Genomic DNA, 22,649 nt, shown 5'->3' with positions numbered 1-22,649 from the left:
TTGGTTTTTTTTTGTATTTTTTTTTCAATTTTGGCTTGAAATCAATGATTTTTTCATTTAAATAGATTTTCCTGCAGTTTGGATCTAATAGTGAATTACAGAGGATGATTGCTGAAAGTAAATGTAACATACTATGTATAAATATGCGTAAACCCACTAATGTTCTATTACACTATTGCTGATAAATAAATGTGGATATTTGCTGCTGGGACTTTGTTACTTGTGTTGTGCATGCACACAGATCATGCCCCCCCATACCCCTTTGGCAAGGGGCTTCTTGTAATTTTATCTGTAGTAGTGGTAGTAGTAGTAGTAGTAGTAGTAGTGCCAATGTGTGATCCATGTGTATGGCTTTTTTCTTAACTGTTTTATGGCCTCGTTCCATTTTAGACTGCATCAAATAGTTACTCCCAAATATTTTACAGTTCCAAATATACGTGACTCACATCTCACACTTACTGGGAAAAATGGTTCAAATTGCTCTAAGCATTATGGGACTTAACATCTGAGGTCATCAGTCTCCTAGATTTAGAACTCTTTAAACATAACTAACCTAAGTAAATCACACACATCCATGCATGAGGCAGGATTTGAATCTGCAACCGTAGCAACAGTGTGGTTCCGGACTGAAGCGCCTAGAACTGCTCGGCCACAGTGGCCAGCTTACTGGGAAGGAATCCCACAAAATTCTAAACCCAAGAAAACAGTGTCTGACAAATCACACTCCACTAATCTAACACCAGTAAAAAATCACTCAAGGGAAGAGGACTTAGTGCATGTCAGCAATTTATCTCCTTACATTCGTGTGTATACAGAACTAGAGTTTCCAGCACTTTAGTGAATGAATTGATGCTTACCAATTTACATAACAACACAAGTATATAGCATGCACATATTGTAATTTTCTGTTAGGTAATATGAAAAAATACGTAGCAAAACATCTGTACAATACTTGTATCATGTCTGTTAACATTCTTCTCCTGTTATATAGGTATATAATTAATACTACGGACAGACAGAGAATAGTTTATAACTACTCTTGGCTGTTAGGTCTGTTTCATAAATATATAACCAAAACTATAGGCAGGCAGAACATAGTTTATAACCTTTTCTCGATCTTGATATTCTGTAAGACCTACTTTTACACCAGTTAACTGTTTTGCATTCTTATTACCCCCTCCACCCAGTGGACAAGTTGCAGAACGAATTATTTAATAGGGTGTACAATCCTACCACCAAAAGAAGTTTGACACTATCAGTTTGTGCAATTTTAGATCACTTTTGAATTATTACCAAAGCTGATTGTAAGTCTCCCTTATTATGATGTTGAAGTACTGGCCATTACAATTGCTACACCACAAAGATGACGTGCTACAGACATGAAATTTAACGGACAAGCAGAAGATGCTGTGATATGCAAATGATTAGCATTCACACAAGGTTGGCGCTGTGGCGACACCTACAATGTGCTGACACGAGGAAAGTTTCCAACCGATTTCTCATACACAAACAGCACTTGACTGGCATTGCCTGGTGAAACGTTGTTGTGATGCCTCTTGTAAGGAGGAGAAATGCATACCATCACATTTCCGACTTTGATAAAGGATGGATTGTAGCCTATCGCAATTGCGGTTTATCGTATTGCGACATTGCTGCTCGCGTTGTTCAAGATCTAATAACTGTTCGCAGAATATGGAATCAGTAGGTTCAGGAGGGTAATACGGAACCCCGTGCTGGATCCCAATGGCCTCATATCACTAGCAGTCGAGATGACAGGCATCTTATCTGCATGGCTGTAATGGATCATGCAGCCACGTCTCGATCCCTGAGTCAACAGATGGGGACATTTGCAGGACAACAACCATCTGCATGAACAGTTCGACGATGTTTACAGCAGCATGGACTATCAGCTCAGAGACCATGGCTCCGGTTATGCTTGACGCTGCATCACAGAGAGAAGTGCCTGCGATGATGTACTCAATGACCAACCTGGGTGCACGAATGGCAAAACGTCATTTATTCAGATGAATCCAGGTTCTGTTTACAGTATCATGATGATCGCATCTGTGTTTGGCGACATCGCAGTGAACGCACATTGGAAGCACGCATTCGTCATCGCCATACTGGCATATCACCCGGCGTGATGGTATGGGGTGCCATTGGTTACATGTCTCGGTCACCTCTTGTTCGCATTGACGACTTTTTGAACAGTGGACGTTACGTTTCAGATGAGTTACGACTCGTGGCTCTACCCTTCGTTTGATCCCTGCGAAACCCTACATTTCAGCAGGATAATGCACGACCGCATGTTTCATGTCCTGTACGGGCCTTTCTGGATACACAAAATATTTGACTGCTGCCCTGGCGGGCACATTCTCCAGATCTCTCACCAATTGAAAACGTCTGGTCAATGCTGGCCGAGCAACTGGCTCGCCACAATACACCAGTCACTTCTCTTGATGGACTGTGGTATCGTGTTGAAGCTGCATCCAAGCTCTGTTTGACTCAATGCCCAAGCGTATCAAGGCCATTATTACGGCCAGAGGTGGTTGTTCTGGGTACTGATTTCTCAGGGTCTATGCACCCAAATTGGGTGAAAATATAATCACATGTCAATTCTAGTGTAATATATTTGTCCAATACCTGTTTATCATCTGCATTTCTTCTTGGTGTAGCAATTTTAATGGCTAGTAGTGTACTATGAAGACAGGTAGCCAACAGCTGGCAAGATGCCACTACCGCTGTCACCGTCACTGCAGCACCAGCCACAAAAGGTGGCCTCCTTTCATCCTGCCGCCTTTCAGTGGCCACTGTGGACCCTTCGACCTCTGTCCCGTCTTCATCGATGAAAGATGATGATCCGTCTCTGGGCATGGGTGCCTTATGGCTGGTTTTTCAGCCAGTGTTTCCAGCCATTCATAAGATGCATGTCAGGATGTGGGCAGATGCTTGGCATCCACTGCAGTTTCAGCTGAAACTGCAGTGGATGCCAAGCATCTGCCCACACCTCTGTGGCACCTATGTTCAGACCACCTCCACAATGTTGTTTCTGCTAGTACCAATATACAATGACATTAATTGCAAGGAGTATTTTTGGGAGAGAAAGGGGGGGGGGAATGTGGTGTCATCCGTATCAATACCACACAGGGCAGAAACCATCCCACTCTTGACAGTGCCACCAATCTGCGCCCGGCTCTAATACTCACCTCCTGCTGCATGCACACATAGTGTCACCACAGAACTGGCATAAGAAGACACTGCAGTGAGGTTACTAGTGGTTTCAGCCAAAGCCTCAATTCTGTTTATAGTAGCTATCTGTGATTATGTATATGTATGGTGACTAGGCTCTGACAGATGTCTCTTGAAATCTCTGAAGTTAGTAGAGATAGTGCCATTCAGATTGAGTATGCTTCTAATCATTTCTGCTGACTGTTTAAGCACCTACCCTATTCCTTGGCACCCACCTCTGGCAGGTACAACATTGAACACTTGCCAAACTACAAATTAACTAAGTATTCTGTACCCCAAGGATCAGTAACGGGGCCCCTTCTGTACATAAATGATCTAAGCTTAAATGTGGATGCTCTTAGAACAATCACATTTGCTGATGATACCATTCTATGAAACGGGAGGGGGTGGGTGGCAGCAAGGAAGAAGTACAGCCACTAAACAACATAGCAACTGTGGACAGAATAATTACCTTGTAATAAAAAGCAAAAAATGAGAAATGTAGGAAAACATAGATTGCTATTTACCATAAAGAAGACATGTTAAGTTGCAGATAGGCACAATTAGAAGACACTTACATAAAGCTTTCGGCCACAGCCTTGATCAGTAAAAGAGAGACACACACCATTCATACACACAGGCAAGCACATCTAATGCACACATGACTGCGAACTCAAGCATCTTGGGCCGAAAGCAAATGGCAGCCATGAAATTCAGCCCGAGACGCTGTAGTTGGTGATCATGTGTGCATGAGGTTTGCTTGCTTGTGTGTTAGAATGATGTATGTCTCTCTTTTACTGATGATGGCTCTTGTCGAAAGCTTTATGTAAGTGTCTTCTAATTGTGCCTATCTGCAACTTAACGTGTCTTCTTTACAGTCTTCCCCTACATTGTTGATATTCCTGTCTGAAGTTTCTATCGTTTGATAGCCAAAGGAAAAAAAACTATGCACTAAAATTCCAAATCCTCCAAACAAGAATATGTACATCTCATGTGTCTCCATCAACCAGGAACCAATTGTTAACAGTATAGAAACCAAATACTTAGGATTATGGCTGGAAAATAATATAAATGTAATAAACATATTGAGTACTTTAATGCAAAACTGAGCAAGACATACCATCTTCTTTGTTCAGTAAAACCTTGCTGTAGTGAAGAGAGTGAGCAAAAAAGAATGGATAGTGTGTCTAATTCCATAATTGACTTAGATATGGGGTCACTTTTGGGGGAAACTAAAACAGCTATCAAAAAACTGCAAAAAAGGCAATTAGAATCATGTATGGATGCAAACCTAGACTTGTGAAAACCTCTGTTTAATATCTCTGGTTTCTCTGCTTTGCTATGTATCTACATTATGGAAACCCTTATATTCTTTAAAATAGATGTAACAGGTAAAGACTGCAGATTACAAAAAAATGTGATATTCATGATCATTTTACTAGACACAGTAAAAATTTATATATGACCCAAATCACCACATCCCTGCATAAAAATGGTACTTTCCAAATCGGAATTAAACTTTGACAAACTTCCCAAAAACATAAAAGCCATTGCCGAGATCAAAACATTCAGGAAATCTTTAAAGTCATATTTACAGCATCACTGCTTTTACTCCATTGAAGACGATTTAAATTTATGAATATTTAACAAAGATAGCATATTATTGTAATCTTAAAAAAGGGTGCATAGAAATTACTTTATGAACTGACATGTCTTGTGCATAAGTTGCTTTGTGGACAACAGTAGTAATAAAATACAATCTACAATACACACTGCAAAGAGACAAGACATTTTATTAAAGAAGGCTGATGAATTTTGCCCTAGGAAAAACCAAAAATCTGTTTAAAGAAACTATGCGTGATGGGATGAATGGAGAGGCAACACACTAATTATTTTCATCAACCTTCTGGGTCATGTGTGTGAATGTTTGGCTGAAATTAGCCATTGGATTCACAGTGACACATTAGCTGACAACATTTGATTCGTAAACTCTATCAACACAGTGACATTCATGGTTTCCCTTTTTGTAAGCGAATTCATCTTTAGCAATTTCACTGTTAAGTAGATATCTACAAAAAGATTTGGGTTTAGCTGACACTACCAAATGCTTAAAGGGCAATTGCTAGGTATCAGAAAATGTGCAAAAGACAATTTTTTACTAAAGCAAGAATAAAGTGTAAGAAACATGAGGTGCCAAACATTATTCTGAGGACAAATAAATGAAAAGTCAATCTATTCAATATAGACATTGCTGATCCGAATTGTGTTTTTATTCTTTCATTATAAGATAAGAAATAGGGAGCAGGCTTTTATCTCATAAAAATATTCTGGCTTCCCTTTCCTGTCTTGTGTCTGTCTCAGGAAATATAAATTATTTTGAAACATTGATCAAATTTTATGATTTTGGAAATGGTGCCTTCATCAGAACTGAACACACACATGGTGAATATTTATTATGGAAAAGACAAATGACGGAATTTCCAGACACTAAATCATTGGTTATTGAAACACACAGCAGACATGAAAGAGAAATGTTTCCAACCATATATAAAGTGATTATAATAGTTGTAATGATCCCTGTGACAGAAGCAACTCCAGAAAGAAGCAATAATACATTAAAAAGACTTTAGAAGTATTTGAGGAGTATAATGTGGGAAAATAGATTTACCACTGAGGATATTATAATGTAGACGTTAACAATGAAGTGCCCAAAACATTAACCCTTGTGCTTATTTTTATGTAATGTGCTGCTTTCTCAACTTGTTCAATTTAATTTTGAATGCCAGTTTATTTCGTTGTGACATTTAATAATAAAATGTGGTACCAGTACCATTTTCTACATTTGTATCATTGTTTAGTATTTAAAATATCAATTACATTTTTTCAGTTAGCTTGATTGAGGAAACACTTGTTTCCTGTGGAGAATTTCAATGCATCACAATGATACTAAAGTTTTATGAGACCAGTGGACTCTCCTCTGCATTTTCCAACATCACATTTATCTGCTTTCTGTATCTGGTGACTTCTACATCCTTCTTGCAGTATCTTACTACCTTCTACTTTATCACTTCATATTACACTACTATGTCATCAGCAGTCTTAATTCTAATTTTACCCCTTCTGAAGTATCACTGATATAAATTAGCACCAATGGCCCCGATTTACTGCCTTGTGGTATACTTCTATCGTCACTATTTCATCTTTCCATTTTGTCTTTGATGAGAGATCGTCCACGCTCATGCTCAGCTGTGACCCAACATACTACCATTTCAAGACCCAGACCTTGCAGTCTTTGTTATAGTACCATGTGATTTACCCATCAAAAGCTTTGGAATGATTGATAGCTATATACTCACATTTCCCTGTCCTGTGTAGCACTTCTGGCATATCTTGCCGAAAACCAGCTACCTGTATCTCACATTAAAAAAGCTGCTCTAAATCCATGTTAACTGCTACATTACCATCTCGTTTAATGCAAAAAGATGCTTACATATCTGTCGATGAGTCTTCCAAAAATTTTATGTACAACACAGGTGAGACTAACCAGTCTGTAATTTTTGCTTCCATCCACATTAGTAGGTACTAGCACCACTTCCTCCATTCATCTGGCAGCACCATACCATTTATACAAAATTCATATAGGTATCTCAGGTCAAGATTAATACTCCAATTCATGACCTTTAGAATTCCTCCACTTAGTCTGTCCACTTAAACGTTGCACCTATTGGCTTTATGGTGAGGTATGTGTGTCTTATCACACATGGTAAGGTAGCTAAGGCAGGCCACCCAAACTTATATATCCAGAAGAAGTAATTATGTAGAGAAACAGTTTTTGGCAAATTGTAATGGACAGTGGTACAGTTTTTGTTAAGGTATAGTGGACAAGGTGGCAAATTTTCTGATGTACACAGGTAATTTTGAAACTGAACTATATACTTTTACCTGGAGCACTGGAAAAAGCCAATGAAGAGGACTTCGGAAACATATCATCACAAAACAATGTAACGCTGTGAGGAAACGGGGTCCCACAAACATCTACCCTGCTGTTCGAAATGTAAGCAAACACGTAATAAAGATACAGATCATGTATTTGCCCACACCCTTAAACTGTTGTCTGTGCTCTGCTGTTGCAGCTATCAGATAACTCATTTGTGAAGCTATTCATACTGCCAACATGTATATTAGTCGAAAAAGTGGATGTAATTTTTGTTTTTCCAAATGTCACCAAACAGAGCAGTGGTGTAATTGTATCAGTATGCCCAAAAAGTGCTTTGATTGTACCTAACTCTCATGATCTGTCTTTGCAAAAACATTATAAAAAGTTAAAGGCACTCTCTCACTGTGGTGATACTGATACTCACTGTTGGTTTTTAACAGAACCATTTGAAAATATTGTACGTACTTGAAAACTACATTTTTAATGTAATATTGAAATAAACTTTTTCCTGTTCACAACTAGAACGAAAGTATGACATAATTAGTTTCAATTCACTCCTCATGAAGGAACAGGGAAAGTAAACACTACAAAACCATTTTTCAGAACATAATGAGGCCAGAATGGGTTTCCCCACATCCATTTACTGGTCATTACAATAATAAATATTGCTTCAACAATGTCTCCAGTTTTTGGTAATAAAAAATCTTTATTATGAAATCATATCAACTGAAGGACATATGGAAAAAAAATACATATGAAAGTAGTATGGAAATTTCTCAAACAATTCAACACATTCTGAAATCAGTTGCACGTTCTCAATGCAGAATCATAAAAAAACCATCTACAAATACAATCTAAAGTGATCCCATTTTTTTAAAAAAAATTACAAACAAAACATTTTTCTATACATTGTAGCAATGTGAATGAAATGTAAAGCACTCGTCTCTAAATTACCTAGGAATGTCATACCTAATGCACAATTTCAAAGCAATTTAATGGACAAAAGTCATGTAATTATAGGCCTGACTAAACAAACATTGAAGCTTTTGGCAAAACATAATCCATTATGATACGTAACAGTTACATATTTGAAGTACAAATATCTACAGCTGCTTTGAACTGGTATGCATTTTCTGTACGCACAAATCTAATGCCAGGCCTTATAATTAATCATGTTGGCATATATTCAATTAAGATATCAATTAGCTTCCAACTAATGCATTTGGAAATTTTGCAAACATTAACAGTAAAATTGCCTGGAACAATGTGTATTTTATAAAAGTTTCACTGTTAAATGTGTATTACAGTAAAATAATACTAACATTCTATCCTAGTAATTACATGGTATGGTATCCATCAATTTGATATGATCATTGAAATGTATGAGACATGGGGAAATGGTATGCCATCTACAGATAATTTTTAACATATTCTTCATTACAATGTCTTTACAGTTCAAAATAATTTTCAGTTTACAGTTGGCAAATTAAAACAAAAACTGCAACCCAGCTCCAATTTTTTCAACACTGAAATGATGTCAGCAGTATATGTGTATCAGGAATATTTTGCCAACAGCTTTTCAGACCCAGTGTAGTTACATGGCATGAAATATCAGTAATATGGCTGTGTGTGATCGATTTGACATAAATGTATGAATAATTATTTATTTTTGGATTATTTTGTGACTTTTTCAATGAATAGTTACTGTGTATGTAATATCCAGAAATGAAAGCGTCAAATATGAAAATACCAACAAAAAGATGATTTTCAATTGTGATTACACTCAAGAACATATGTAAGACTGGAAAATGAAATCCCCTTTATACATGTTACAAATGTATTAACACAGCATACAATATTAAAATAGCCACTCTTCTTTTTCACTTTGAGTTCCAGAAGAGAGCAAATACTGACAAGATCTGAACTCGGAATTAACATGAAAATAGTATACAAATAGAAGGTGGAATGAAGACCTCTATACTCCTATGAAAGGAAACATTGACCGCAAAAACTTTACGTTTTGGAATACCGGTACATGTACAGTGAAAATGTAACTTTCTCTTAACAGATATATTAGCTTTACTCCATCCACATTTATTCACTTTTGATCCTTTAATGTATTTATTTCTATGTATGGCACACCATCATACAGTATTCAGTCAATTGTTTTCATTACAAACTACTACAGCAATCACATTCGGCATGTTACATCCACATATTCCATAGAGACAACTGCAGGTAAAAAAATCTAGTTTTTCTAATTAATCACTGTGAGACAGTTCAAATAAACATGTCCACTGCTAACTTATGGGAGCGACCAGTATCCTGTATCTTTTCCAGAGCTTATATTCCTCAAAACTACTGTGATTGATTGCTTCACTTCAACAAAAACTCTGAATTAATGCCAGTACATAACTTTATTTACCATTTTTCTCAGAAGGGCAATAACTGTATAAGTGAATAATACTACTTCAGAAAAATATGATAGTGGCATTAAATGCACAAATGTAAGAATTGTGAAAATGTGGATGTGACATGCATAGTCAAAATAACATTAACACTACAATAGGGACAAGTATACAAAAAAAGTAGTACCATTATTCCATTTCTTTTTTTAGAAATGATGTGACATTGCATTAGTTACTTATATTTATTAGTACCATTCACATATGTAATACTTTATTCAGTTTCATTAAAATAGTCATAGAGGTGATATGTTGTGAATAGGTATATTTTTCAGGAATAAATACCAAAAGCTGTAGTTTTACTCATTATAATCTGGGAAACAAACAAATTCCATTTGTATATTTAACTAGAAACATTTTACAATATCATTAATGGGTTTTGTATGTAAGCAATTCTAAACACGAATAGTTAATTTCCATATTTATAACAACAGCTTTAAACTTCTACGAAATACCGCAAATTAGAGGGAATTATTTTCACTACTCATTTGAGAAAGACTTGCATATAATAAAATAAAATAATATCATCAAAATAATAGTTCAATTTGGCAATGAAAATGTCAACATCGAAGATATGTGCTATATAACCACCATCGCAGATAATTCACAAATCTTTTTGTCTTACATTCTGCAATTAACAATAACGCTACAGTAGCTTGTGCCACATTTATTTTCTCACCATACAGAGTTTGCATCTGTTCAATTTTTCTTTCACGACATATTATTCATAAGCTTTTCCTCTGCTGTACTTAAATTTACTGTGAGTTGCAATGACAATATAAAGTCCTTTCCAATCAAACAATTATCTCTCAAAAGCTAACACATTTATTACTCTAATGGCAACAAACATACATAGAACCATACAGCATATCACTATGGAGGGCCTAACAGCGAAAGAAGTTAGACAATACCAGTTTGTGCAATTTTAGATCACTTTTAAATTATTACCAAAGCAGTTTGTAAGTCTCCCTTATTATGATGTTACTATGAAGATATATGATTTTTGAATGTGCACATTTATGTACTGAATATATAAGTGACTGCAGTACTTTGGTCATTTATTTACAAAGATACATCTGTGGTTACACATTAACAAGATTAAACTTACTCTATCTGATAGTATTAATAAAGGAACCATATGTTTCCTTCATGAAGATATGTTACGTAGGATGTGTTTTGGTTTCAAAGTTCAACATTAATTCAGGTATGTAACACTACACTAAATAATTTTTTCGCGTGTGATGTATTTTGTGCAAAGCTGATTTCAGTTTAATATGGAATTTTGGAGCAATAGTGAAAAAGAATTCATCCCAAATTTCTTTGTGAGTGGACATTTAGTTCTCACTGTATTAAAACTGAATGATTGGATTGATTATCAGCCCTTGGTTAACTTATAAAATTAAAAGGAAATCACTCCTGACATGGACAGCTATAAAAGATAGCTGTCTGATATGAACGTTTATTACAGAGTCTTAAAATGATGTCATTTTTTATTCTGCCTAGCTGAACCATGGTCAGCTTGATTATCATTGTCATCATCCTGTGGGCCCAAATGTGGTTCATCATCTGTCATCACTGTCACAAGCTCGCCAACTGCTTTCCCCAAATCTCCTGAAAATTCAAGAAATCTTGCTATACAATTACATGATTATGTCACAAATTTTCTAACTGAAGAGTGTATCTTCAATGATAACATATCAAACAGTTAATCATTATAAAGTGTATACTGACAGTTTCTCAATCAAAACTTTCTGAATAAAGCTGATAATGATTGTTTCTTAGCCTTCACATGACTATCAAAACATGTCTTTGAGAGCAAATAATCAACAAATAGGTGAATGTAAATCTGCTGATGGTAACTTTGATTTCGAAGCATTATAAATTACGATGCCTGTTATGCATAGAATGCATCTCTAAATTGTGGAGAGGAAATATCAAGCCATTTTAAGCTTATGGTGTAAATATTTCCTTTGATAACACAACAAATAAGTTTTCAGTTCTTCAAGCACAGAAAATTTCCCTTACAAAACAAAATGAACCCAAAGAACGCTGATCAAGCTCTTCTTCATAGCAAAGAACTAGGAATATGACAGAAGTTTTTTTTTGTAATGACTCATGCACACAGCAAAGAAGATGAGTAATAGGTGTGAATAAATCTCTTCCCCTGCTTTTTCTTTTGGAAAACATCTAAAATACACGTATTTTTCAAAGTGTGTAATGTGTATTTGTTAACAGTGATATCAGGCATGCTCTTTAGAAATTGAAAATAATGATGTAGGCAAAGCATAAAAGTGCAGAAGGAACTGTCATTGTGCAAAACTGTTCCTCAATGAAGTATAACTGACAGTTTCAGAAAAAAAAAAACATTTAGAATATATTAACAAGCAATTTCAAAGTCTGTTTGCATATAACACAAAATAAGACAAGTTACCAAACACTACAGCAGATGCAGCAAGTTAGTAGTGCAATAGCTGCATATTATAAAAGGCTGTACAAGGGAAAATTCCTGATTGTAGAGGGAAATTTTTATTCTGGGTGACAATAAATATGCTATCTTGAAATTATTTTTCATTGCCACAAGAAGAATTTATTTATAATCCCACATAAACAGAAGAGTTGTCTCATAAGTATTAAGTTTTCCTGATTAAGTTTACATTGAAGACAGTATTATTTAAAACAATTTTAGTGTAATTGGTATTATAATTAATATTTGGTTGTATTAATTATTTATTCAAACAATGACTGGTTTCAGGATTTTAAAATCCCATCTCCAAATTTATGAAATTAATGCATCTGGTAACATCATATTACATGCAGTTGGGATAGTCAGTGCAAGAGTTCCAGCAACTCCAGGTTGGTGCAAACTGTCTGACACCAGGTAGCTGCACGGTAGGAATGCATGGTGCAGGACATATAGTTGCTGGTGAGCTTAAAATTCAGTTAATATTCATTCTGCACATCTAATACTGTGAGAAAGAATTTTGTTTATTTAATTTCATTACAGCTAAATGGAGAATGAAAACAATACTAATGATACAAGATTTAGTACATAGGACATCTGCAACTGATAATTAATTTAGAAAGATCTGCTTCAGCTGTATTAATTATTTATTCAAAACACAACCAGTTTTGTGATTTTAAAATTCCACCTTCAGGTGTATGAAATTATTGTATTTGGTAACACACAACATGTGGTAGGACCAGATCCAAGCTGCATGTTGGCAGAAACTCACCAGCACCAGGCAGCTACATGGTAGGAATGCCTGCGGCAGACAATTTCCGCCAACATGCAGTGATTAGAGCTCTTGCACTGACTGGCCCAATCACATATAATGTGTTAAAAAAAGAAGTTCAAATGTGTGTGAAATCTTATGAGACTTAACTGCTAAGGTCATCAGTCCCTAAGCTTACCCACTACTTAACCTAAATTATCCTAAGGACAAACACACACACCCATGCCCGAGGGAGGACTTGAACCTCCGCCGGGACCAGCCACACAGTCCATGACTGCAGCGCCTGAGACCTCTCGGCTAATCCCGTGCGGCTAATGTGTTAAAAATACACCTCAAGATGTGATTTTAAAATCCTGAAAACAGTTGTGGTTTCAATAAATAATTAAAACAACTGATGTGGATCTCTCTAAATTAATTATCATGCCTCTCAGTTGCCAATGTCCTACATACCAAATCTCGTGCCATTGGTATTGTTTTTTCTCATCTATCTGTAATAAAATTCATTAAACAAAATTCTTTTCCACAGTATTAGTTGCACTGAATGAATATGTTTGTATAACAATTTATTACATCAATGAGAAATATATATAAAATATTCACATTTCCAGTTCTGGCAAACAGCTGCCATGTTTAAATGTGGCAAACCTTTGGTACAAAGGTTTGTGGTGAAGTCTGCCACATCTGAACAGGGCAGTTGTTTAACATAACCAGTAATGTGAACATTTTGTATGTATTTGAGTGACTGCCCATAATAAATTATTAAAGTCATGTGGTCTATCATTTCATGGTAACTGTGGAAACTGAACAAAATATACAGCATTAGGAACACTTTTGTAGTAAACTAGTAAATATTGTTGTACAGATGTTTTGTATATATTCAGATGTTTTGGTATGGAAATGATTTTACAAATATTGGGTAGTTTACAAAAATAAGTGTATTCTATATAGTGAACAAGCAAAAATATCTTGCAAAATGTTAAGCTGCAACAATTACATGCAAGTGCATTTTCATAAGAGTCATACTTACTTCTCATAAATATTATAACATATTAATTTTCATACTGACAGTTGCGTTGTACAGACCAAAATGAATTCAATCCTTGATGTTACAAATGGGACACGGAAAGAAAGTATTTTTAATACTTAAAGTTATTTTTGCAATTACTTTATGTATTTTGAAAACAAAGTAGTTAGAATCTAACACAAAAAAGAAGCCATCTCTGTTAATTGATCTCATAATGCATTAATATCTCTGATTCTCATGTTATGTGAGTCATTATTTTGTACGAATTAATTAGATTTTGTTTGTGATATTTATTCACAGTTCTTACTTAGCCAAAGTGACCACAGTGGATTGTGGTTTGTTTTACTTTGCACATTCCTTCTCATTTACACCCATATCACATGCCTCGGTAAAAAGAATATCATAATGTATTGGAAAAAATGAACTCCCAAAACATTGTTTTGTAAATAAGTATAACAGGGTAACTACAAGTTGTCTAAAATTATTTTGCATTTATATGTAGAATTTAAAATATTTGTCTTGCATTTACAAACATGCATATTGAATATGGCTTATATGGTTCTCACACATTTATATTATTTAATTATAGTCAGTTTATGAGGCAACTTGAATCTCAAATATTTTCTGTTAATCTGCAAATACAGATATATAATATTCACTAACCTACATTCTCCCTGCAGCTTTAAAAACAGTAAATATATATGTCAGTAGAGGAACAGAAGATAAATCAAAAGTACATTAAGTACACATTTAATTACCACAAAAGATTCAATTACTACTTAATTAACAACAGTGTACGTTCTCGGTCTCTGTAAACACTGGAGTATATTTAAACATGAAGTTCAAAGAAGCAACACTTTGATAACATCTCATAACTCAAGTGATCTCATAGCTCTATTGGGATTCAGTATTTGGCCTGCTCCGGTAGTAGACACAAATGTTAGATTTACTCAATATGTTAAAAATCTTTTTTAGAAACTTAAATTTTTGCAGATGGTTGGCATTATGGAGTTTAAGGACCAAACAATGAAGTCATTAGTCCACTGGCCACAAAACAAGCCCTAAAAGAACAGTGGTAAAACCCATCTGGTGTTACTGCCACGGTGTGTAGTACTAATAGGATCATAATGTATGGAGCAATAATGATGTCTGTGGTTACAGTAGTTGCACAACACAAAGTGAATGTTGAGTTGTCCTGTGAGTGTGAGCTGTGGAGCAGAGGGTTGGGGGTCCCCCTCCCCCATTCAAGTTTCAATCTGCAGCAGTAGACTGCCCCATCCCCATACCTTACCCCAGCCAACTCAATGCAGGGACGAAACACTGATGTAATAAACAGTACCCCATCTCTACTAGGGAAGGGAACTCGATATAATAAAAAGGAAAGAAACTAAAATCATAGTAACAATCAGAAATACACAGATGATGATATCTACATCTGCATACATATATACTCTGCAAGCCATGGCGGAAGGTACCACATACCACTACGTCATTTCCTTTCCTGTTTCACTGACAAATAGAATGAGAGAAACAGGAGTGTCTAAAAGTCTCCATAAGGCCCTAATTTCTCACATCTTAACTTCATGGTTCTCATACAAAATTTTGAAATTTACATTAGTGGTAGTAGAATGGTTCTGCAAGTGGCCTCAAATGCTGATTCTCAAAATTTCTGCAATAGCGCCTTGTGAAAATAGCATATTTCTCCTCCAAGAATTCGCATTTCAATTAACAAAGCACTTCCATAGCACTTATGCGCTGATTGCACCTACCAGTAACAAATCTACCAGAGTGCTTCTGAACTGCTTCGAAGTCTTACTTTAATCTGACCTGGTGTCAAATGCTACTCAAGAATGTGTCACACAAGCATTCTACACGGCATCTCCTTTATGGATGAGCTACACTTTCCCAAAATTCTCCCAATGAAATTAAGCCCAGCATTCGCCTACCAATCTGACATGCACATTCCTTTTCATATTGCTCTGCAGTGTTATGCCTAGATATTTAATTGAAGTGACTGTGTCAAGCAGCATCCTACTTATGCTGTATTCAAATGTTACAGGACTGTTTCTCCAACTCATCTGCAATAACTTACATTTTTATACGTTCAGTGCATTCATCACATCAACTAGAAATTCTGTCTGTGTAATCTTGTATACTCCTAATCACACAACATCAACATCTTCCTGTACACCACAGCATCACCACCAAACAGCCACAACTACCCTGGGGCAATCTTCACAATACTCTTGTCCCTGATGAACACTTGCCTTTGAGAACAACATACTGGGTTGTATTACTTAATAAGTCTTTGAGTGACTCGCATACCTGGGAACCTAAACCATATGCTTGGATCTTCATCAACAGTATGCAATGGGGCACCTTGTCCAATGCTTTCCAGTAATCTAGGAATATGGAATATACCTGTTGCCCCCAATTCTTGGTCTGTAGGATATCATGTGAGTAAAGCGCAAGCTGAGCTTTGCACAAGTGATGCTTTCTAAATCTGTGCTGATTGGTGGACAAAAGCTTGTCTGTCTCCAGAAACTTTATTATTTTCAAACTCTGAAAGTATTCAAGAATTCTGCAGCAAACTGATGTTAAGGATATTGTTCTGTAATTATGTGGGTCCTTTCTTTTACCTTCCTTGTATACAGGAGTCAACTGCGTTTTTTTCCAGTCACTCGGGATTTTGTACTGGGCGAGAGATATACAATAAACACAAGCTAAGTAAGGGGCCAAAGCCACAAAGTACACCCTGTAAAACAGAACTGGGATTTCATCTGTACCTGGAGACTTATTCCTTTTCAACTCTTTAAGTTGCTTCTCTACACCGTGGATACCTACTTCTATGTACTCTATGCGGGATTGTGTGTAACAGTCAAATGACGTTATGTTTGTACAATCCTCCTGTGTGAATAATTTCTTAAACATGAAATTTAAAACTTGAGCTTTTCTTTTGCTGTCTTCTATTCCCACCCCAGACTGGTTGACGAGTGACTGAATAGAAGCCTTTGACCTGCCTAGTGATTGTATGTACGACCACAATTTTCTTGGGTTCTTGGCAAGATCTTAAGATTGTGGTAGTTGTTGTAAGCTTTGTGGATTGATCTTAAATTTCTAGTAACTTTTACCTGCCAACATTTGCACATTCTTTTTTGAACAGAGTGTGCAACAAACTCTGTTTCCTCAGAATTTTATGAATCTGCTTATTAAACCACGAAGTGTCCCTTCCATCCTTAGTTCACATACACGACTCGCATGTCTCCACAGTGCAATTTACAAGCAGTAAATTTACAGTCAGCTCACCAGAAAGCCCTGAGGGAGACCACTTGGAATAGTGGCTGAAATGTCAGACAATTTTATATATTGACAATGTGGCCAACAACCCAGAAAAATTTTATTGGTGATATACAATCAATTTAAACTTTTCCCATAATTTCTCTACATCCATCACATTGTAGCCAAATGGTGTCCATTGTCTAAGTGGGATGCTAACAGCTACTTATTTCACAAGCTGTGACATGGTAGTGAATAAAACAGTGTCCCAAATATAGAATAAATTTCCTTTACTTTACGTCTATGGTCACATATTTTGTTGTTATCAGATTACCGGTTTCGATCTAAAATGACCATAGAACAGATCTAAAGATGGTCATTACAGATCAAAACAGACAAAAAAACTTGTGGCCACAGATGTAAAGTAAAGAAAATTTAAGCTACTTATTTGCTTTTTCTAGCATAAGTCCTCTCTCAGCCTTCTCAATGGGTTTATTAACTTTAGTAGCCATCATCACTATGATGACATCATAACACTAATTCCTGTCTCTATACTGACACTGTCAATAGGCCAGAAGTGTTTATAGCTAAAAGGTCTAAAACATTTTTCCTCCTGCGTGGGTTGTCTAACTAGCTGTTTAAGGCAGTTTTCGGAAAATGTGTTCAAATGTGCTTCACAGGACTGTATGTCTGTACCACCTGCAGTGAATCCACAGATGTTTCAGTCTATATTTGGTGGATATCAGTTCCCTCCAACGAATTAAGCATGACAAAGGAAAAAGACTATGTCGACAGGCAGAACAGATGCAGAGGATGCATCAGAGCACAGCATACTGTAGTAGGTAAACCTCCCACAGTGGTCCCACACCTGATCTGATAAATTCAAAGTATTAAAGTCAGGAATAACACCCACTCTCATGGAGAAAGTGCAAAACCTATTTCAGGTGTTCTTTCATCATTGGCCAATATCAAGGACAACTAATCCGTGACCTTGCAGTTGTTGGAAGTGCTCTAAGAGAGCACTCCCCTGGCATTTAGGTCACTGTCAGCAGCATACCGTAGATACACTGGGATGAGAGAGTGGGCAATGTGGAGGGAGAAGAGATAGTATCATTATGCAGGATGTCAAACACAGAGCAACAATAAAATCATGCATTCCCATCAAGATGAATTGAAGGAGGAACACCGAGCTGCAGTTGTCTCTTAGATGACACAGAGTTTGATGTAGAGAGAGGTAGCCAACCATTCTTTGTTCCAACTGTGATAGCGCACCTGTTATGGATGCATCCATATGTTTGGACTCAGCATTGCCATTGCCAGAATCAGTCATGAGGTTACTTCCCTGACTAGGCCATCAACCAATTCATTTTTGGTGATCCCCTATGACTCGGGGTCTAGAGGAAAACAACTGAGTGGCCATTATCGCTGTGGACAAGTACAGAATCATGAACTGTGGACACTATAATGTGGTGAGGTCAATACTAATAATCTGTGTACTGCTCATCAAGTCATTGCACATCAGAAACTACTGTTTGTCTGTTTGTGGTATTTCTCCTTACAAAATGGAGAGTGTTGGCAATTGTAACCAGTTCTGTTATGAAGACTGAAGGTCTCTGGGCATTAGTATACTTGAGAATGTATCCTGTCCTTCCATGTTTTCTTTTGTGTGTGTGTGTGTGTGTGTGTGTGTGTGTGTGTGTGTGTGTGTGGATGCTGTCATGCAGTCAAGTGGTTGGAGAGAAAGATCTGTACAGGGGAATTCCAGCACAGAATTTAAATTTGTAGGCCTGTCCTAGATCAAGAATCAGGGGCTTGGAGCACCTGGAAAGGTAGAAGAAAGAGACATAGTTGAGTAGTAGCTAGTAACACCAAAGCCACAAGGGTAGAGTCTCAGACTCTGCCAGAAGTTTGCCTATTGGGCTCATTTGGAAAGACCCAGTGGTGAGCTCTACCCCACATTGGTTGACAGGATCACACAATCAAAATGCTGATGGTGCTGTTGAACCATATATCTGGCATCCATAGTTCAATCACGCACAAAACAGAGCCCTATAAAAGCATAACAAAGTGGCGTGAGCTGCATCTGTAAAGATGTGCCCCAGAAATCTGTGTGTATTCAGTTTCGCATGAGACTTAATTTTAGCTGTCAGATGTGAAGCATCCACATCAGTTTGTTATCAAACTGAATGTCCATAATGCAGGACTGGACAAATATTTTCAGATTTTGGGTTCCAAGGAAAAGTTCCATGTCCAAATGGATGCATTTCCTGGTAAAAGTGTATTTCCTGCAGAAATGAAAGCCATAGTTGTGGGCCTTCACATGGCTCCTTGGAGTTGACACTCAATAAGGGCCATGGACTGAGAGCTGTCCCAAATATAAAAGTCATTTACTTAGAGGGCAGTAGTAACTGACAGTCCCACAGAGCCCACCAGTCCTTTAATTATAAATAGTAGGAAAAAGGTAACACTGAAGACAGAGCTCTGGGGTACACCATTCTCTTGCAACAGGGGGAAGCTGAGGTATGTTCCGACTCTAACTGTGACTGATCAGTGAGACAAGAAGTTGTAGACAAATGTCAGTAAAGAACCAAAAAGTCCTCAGTGAAGGAGAGTAGTCAGATACAACTGCACCAGGTAGTATTACAGGCTTTACATAAGTCGAAGAAAACATCAATGGTGTTCTTCGGTAAAAATCAGTAGTATTTCTGTTTCTAATCTGACCAGGTGGTCAGCTGACGACCACCCCTCCCAGAAATCAGAACAAGTGGATAAAATGCCCGGTAACTTGAGAACCCATCAAAATTGAAGAGCCACCATCCTCTGGAGTAACTTATCTAGCACACATGAAAGGTTGACTGGTTGGTAGCCATCAATGGAAGTTGACTCCCTTCCTGGCTGAAGGATCTGGATAATGATACTACTCCACCACTTTGAGGGGAATTCACCTCTGATCCAGATACATTTCCAACTCTGAGAAGGTATTTTTTTATGATCTGCATTCAGGTGTTGATTATGGATCAAGTCAGGGCCTGAAGATGTGTCATGGGATGAGTAAATGGGCACGAAGAAACTGTCATCCACTAACGATTCATTACATGACTCTGAATAGTATACACTACAGTGAAGGATCGAAATGTGGTGCTTACATGCCTGAGAAGCAGGAGGGGAAGAGGCCATCGCAAAATGTTCCACAAGGACATAACCAGTTAAGCAATATTTCCCTGTCTGGTGGCAGGTAAATATTGCAACTAGTGACATCAGTGTTTGTCCAAACCCCACAGCCACCATCCCAAATCATGTTTGTAGGGTAATCCATTCACAAAAGACATTTGTGCAAATGACTACATAGACTTCTCAAAATGCCCTCTTGGGGTTGGCATGGCTCCTACAGTAAATATAGTAGAAACTGAGCTTAAGATAGTGATTATTGGGAAAACAAGCTCCTTGATGGACAATAGATTTCAGAATAGAATAGCAGTTGTCGTAGTTCAGGGGGTGGCAGTAGTACCCATTACAATTTCAAAGTGAAATTGTTCTGGGGATAAGCTGGGGGGGGGGGGGGGGGGGGATGAAAAACCCAAAATTCCACTCCAGAGCCTTTACTCACGCCCATATGCATTTGTACTGTACAGCAATATAAGTACCAAGTTAGAGTATTTATCAGTGATAGTTGTGCCTGCAGCAGTGTGCACACTATGGAGCACACATTATGGAACTGCACCCTCTTCTGAAGATGCAGCAGGTAACAGTCATCAGGCATTAAGGATGCTGTACTGTAGAAAAAGTCAGTCTAGTGCATGTTTGATGAAACTGCAGCGACAGTATCAAGGAAAACCAAGGACTCCACAATGCATTCAGCATTCCTACAACTCAACATTTTATATAAGTGGACGAAAGGTAACTGACATTGTTGATCACAGATGGAAACAGTCTGCAGTTCAAGACTATTCATTGCATTAAAGCATGTGACTTCAGAAATACGAATTCTAAGAATTTAAAGTGAATTGTGGAATTGACTGCCACGGTGGAAGCACTGCTCTCATGTTGCCCTATCTCCAATGGATCCAGCAGACAATGGCTGTTGACGGGTAGTTTGAGGGCAGATCCAGAACAATGAGTGACTACAAAAATAAACAAGTAAATAGATATATAGATAGATAGATAGACAAATAAATAAATTGAGTAAGGGGATCTGGGGCTGCTGGGCCTGCTAGGATCTCCTTCACTTGGATTTCTTTGTAAACTTGACTTTTGAACTTTTGGAAGTCTTTCATATTGGAGACGATTTGTCAAATTTAACATAGGGATCTGAAATAGAGCATACTACTCTATGGTCCACAACCTGTGGTTCCTTGTACTACTGCCCAGTGACAGAATGAGAGTCTTCATGGTTCAGGGAGGAGGGTTCCCAGAGGCCATCCCTCTACCAGGTAACACAAAAGAAGAAGAAGAATGCATCTTGAGCTGAGAATGGATGATTGGAGTCCCTGACATTGGCAGAACAGCAGATGATAAAATAGTCTAATCCACCTCGGATCAAGGGGGCTTTATCACGGTGTGATGAGGAGTTGATTTTATTTCGATGAGCAACAAGGTATTTTCCACAGATGTACCAAAACTGGTCATCACAATAACAGAGTCAAGACATATGCACTTCTTTTTAGCAATAGCAATAGCTTAGGACAATAATCAAAAGTTTTGTATTCTTAGATTGCGTGCTCCTTCTTGTATGGCAGCTACTGACCCAAGTTATAGAATGGATACATAGTGTTCTGTCAAGATGAGTATATCCCCAATAGCCACAAGTGAGTTAACTGGGACATCGCCACATGGAAACACTTAAAGCACCACATAGGGTATGACATCAATGATAAACTGTGATCTTAACCTTTTATGTGCATGAGGTCCCCTCAGAAACTAGAATAAATCTCCTCATGTCAACTCTATTATCTTCTGGCCCCTTCTACATACAGTGGATGAACTACACCTCCCAAGTTCCATGTTGGCATGTAGTTATTGATCTGATTGTAATAGCCAGCATCTGTGAAACATAGTGCCCTGTCTTTTGTTTAAACATCTAGGAGGAATAAAAGGAATTGGAATACTGTACAAAGTACATGTAAACAAGGGTCTAGACTGAAAGGAGTCCACAGTTGTGATCATGAAGAGCCTCTCCACGTCTGTTGCTATGCTGCCACCTCCACAAATACCCTCCAGGGATTTTGTGATTCTGTGACAGACAGCAAAGGACTTGGAAAAATGGTTGAACTGAATGGACAGTGTTTTGAAAGGAGGATGTAAGCTGGACATCAACAAAAACAGAGCAAGGATAGTCTAATGTATACCAATGAAATTGGGTGATGCTGAGGAAATTAGATTAGGGAATGATACTATGAAAGCAGAAGATGACTTTTGCTGTTTTGGAAGCAAAATAACTGATGATGGCTGTAGCAGAAAGAATAACAATTGCAGACTGGCAATGGTAA

At 37.3% G+C, this 22,649-nt stretch overlaps 1 protein-coding gene across 1 annotated transcript in view; it reads right to left on the bottom strand.

The window, feature by feature from the left end:
- Positions 1-7,846: 7,846 nt before the first annotated feature.
- LOC126299170 (dystrophin, isoforms A/C/F/G/H) overlaps positions 7,847-22,649 on the bottom strand; it is a 2,370,611-nt gene continuing 2,355,808 nt past the window's right edge. The window contains exon 74 of the mRNA XM_049990931.1: positions 7,847-11,241. Within this exon, the coding sequence (XP_049846888.1) occupies positions 11,114-11,241 (128 nt within the window). The 3' untranslated portion in view covers positions 7,847-11,113. The remainder of the gene's footprint in view (positions 11,242-22,649) is intronic.

Source organism: Schistocerca gregaria, chromosome X, assembly GCF_023897955.1.
Source record: "Schistocerca gregaria isolate iqSchGreg1 chromosome X, iqSchGreg1.2, whole genome shotgun sequence".
NCBI lineage: Eukaryota > Metazoa > Arthropoda > Insecta > Orthoptera > Acrididae > Schistocerca > Schistocerca gregaria.
The sequence above is the reverse complement of the archived record's forward strand: the minus strand, read 5'-3'. Positions and strand labels throughout refer to the sequence as shown.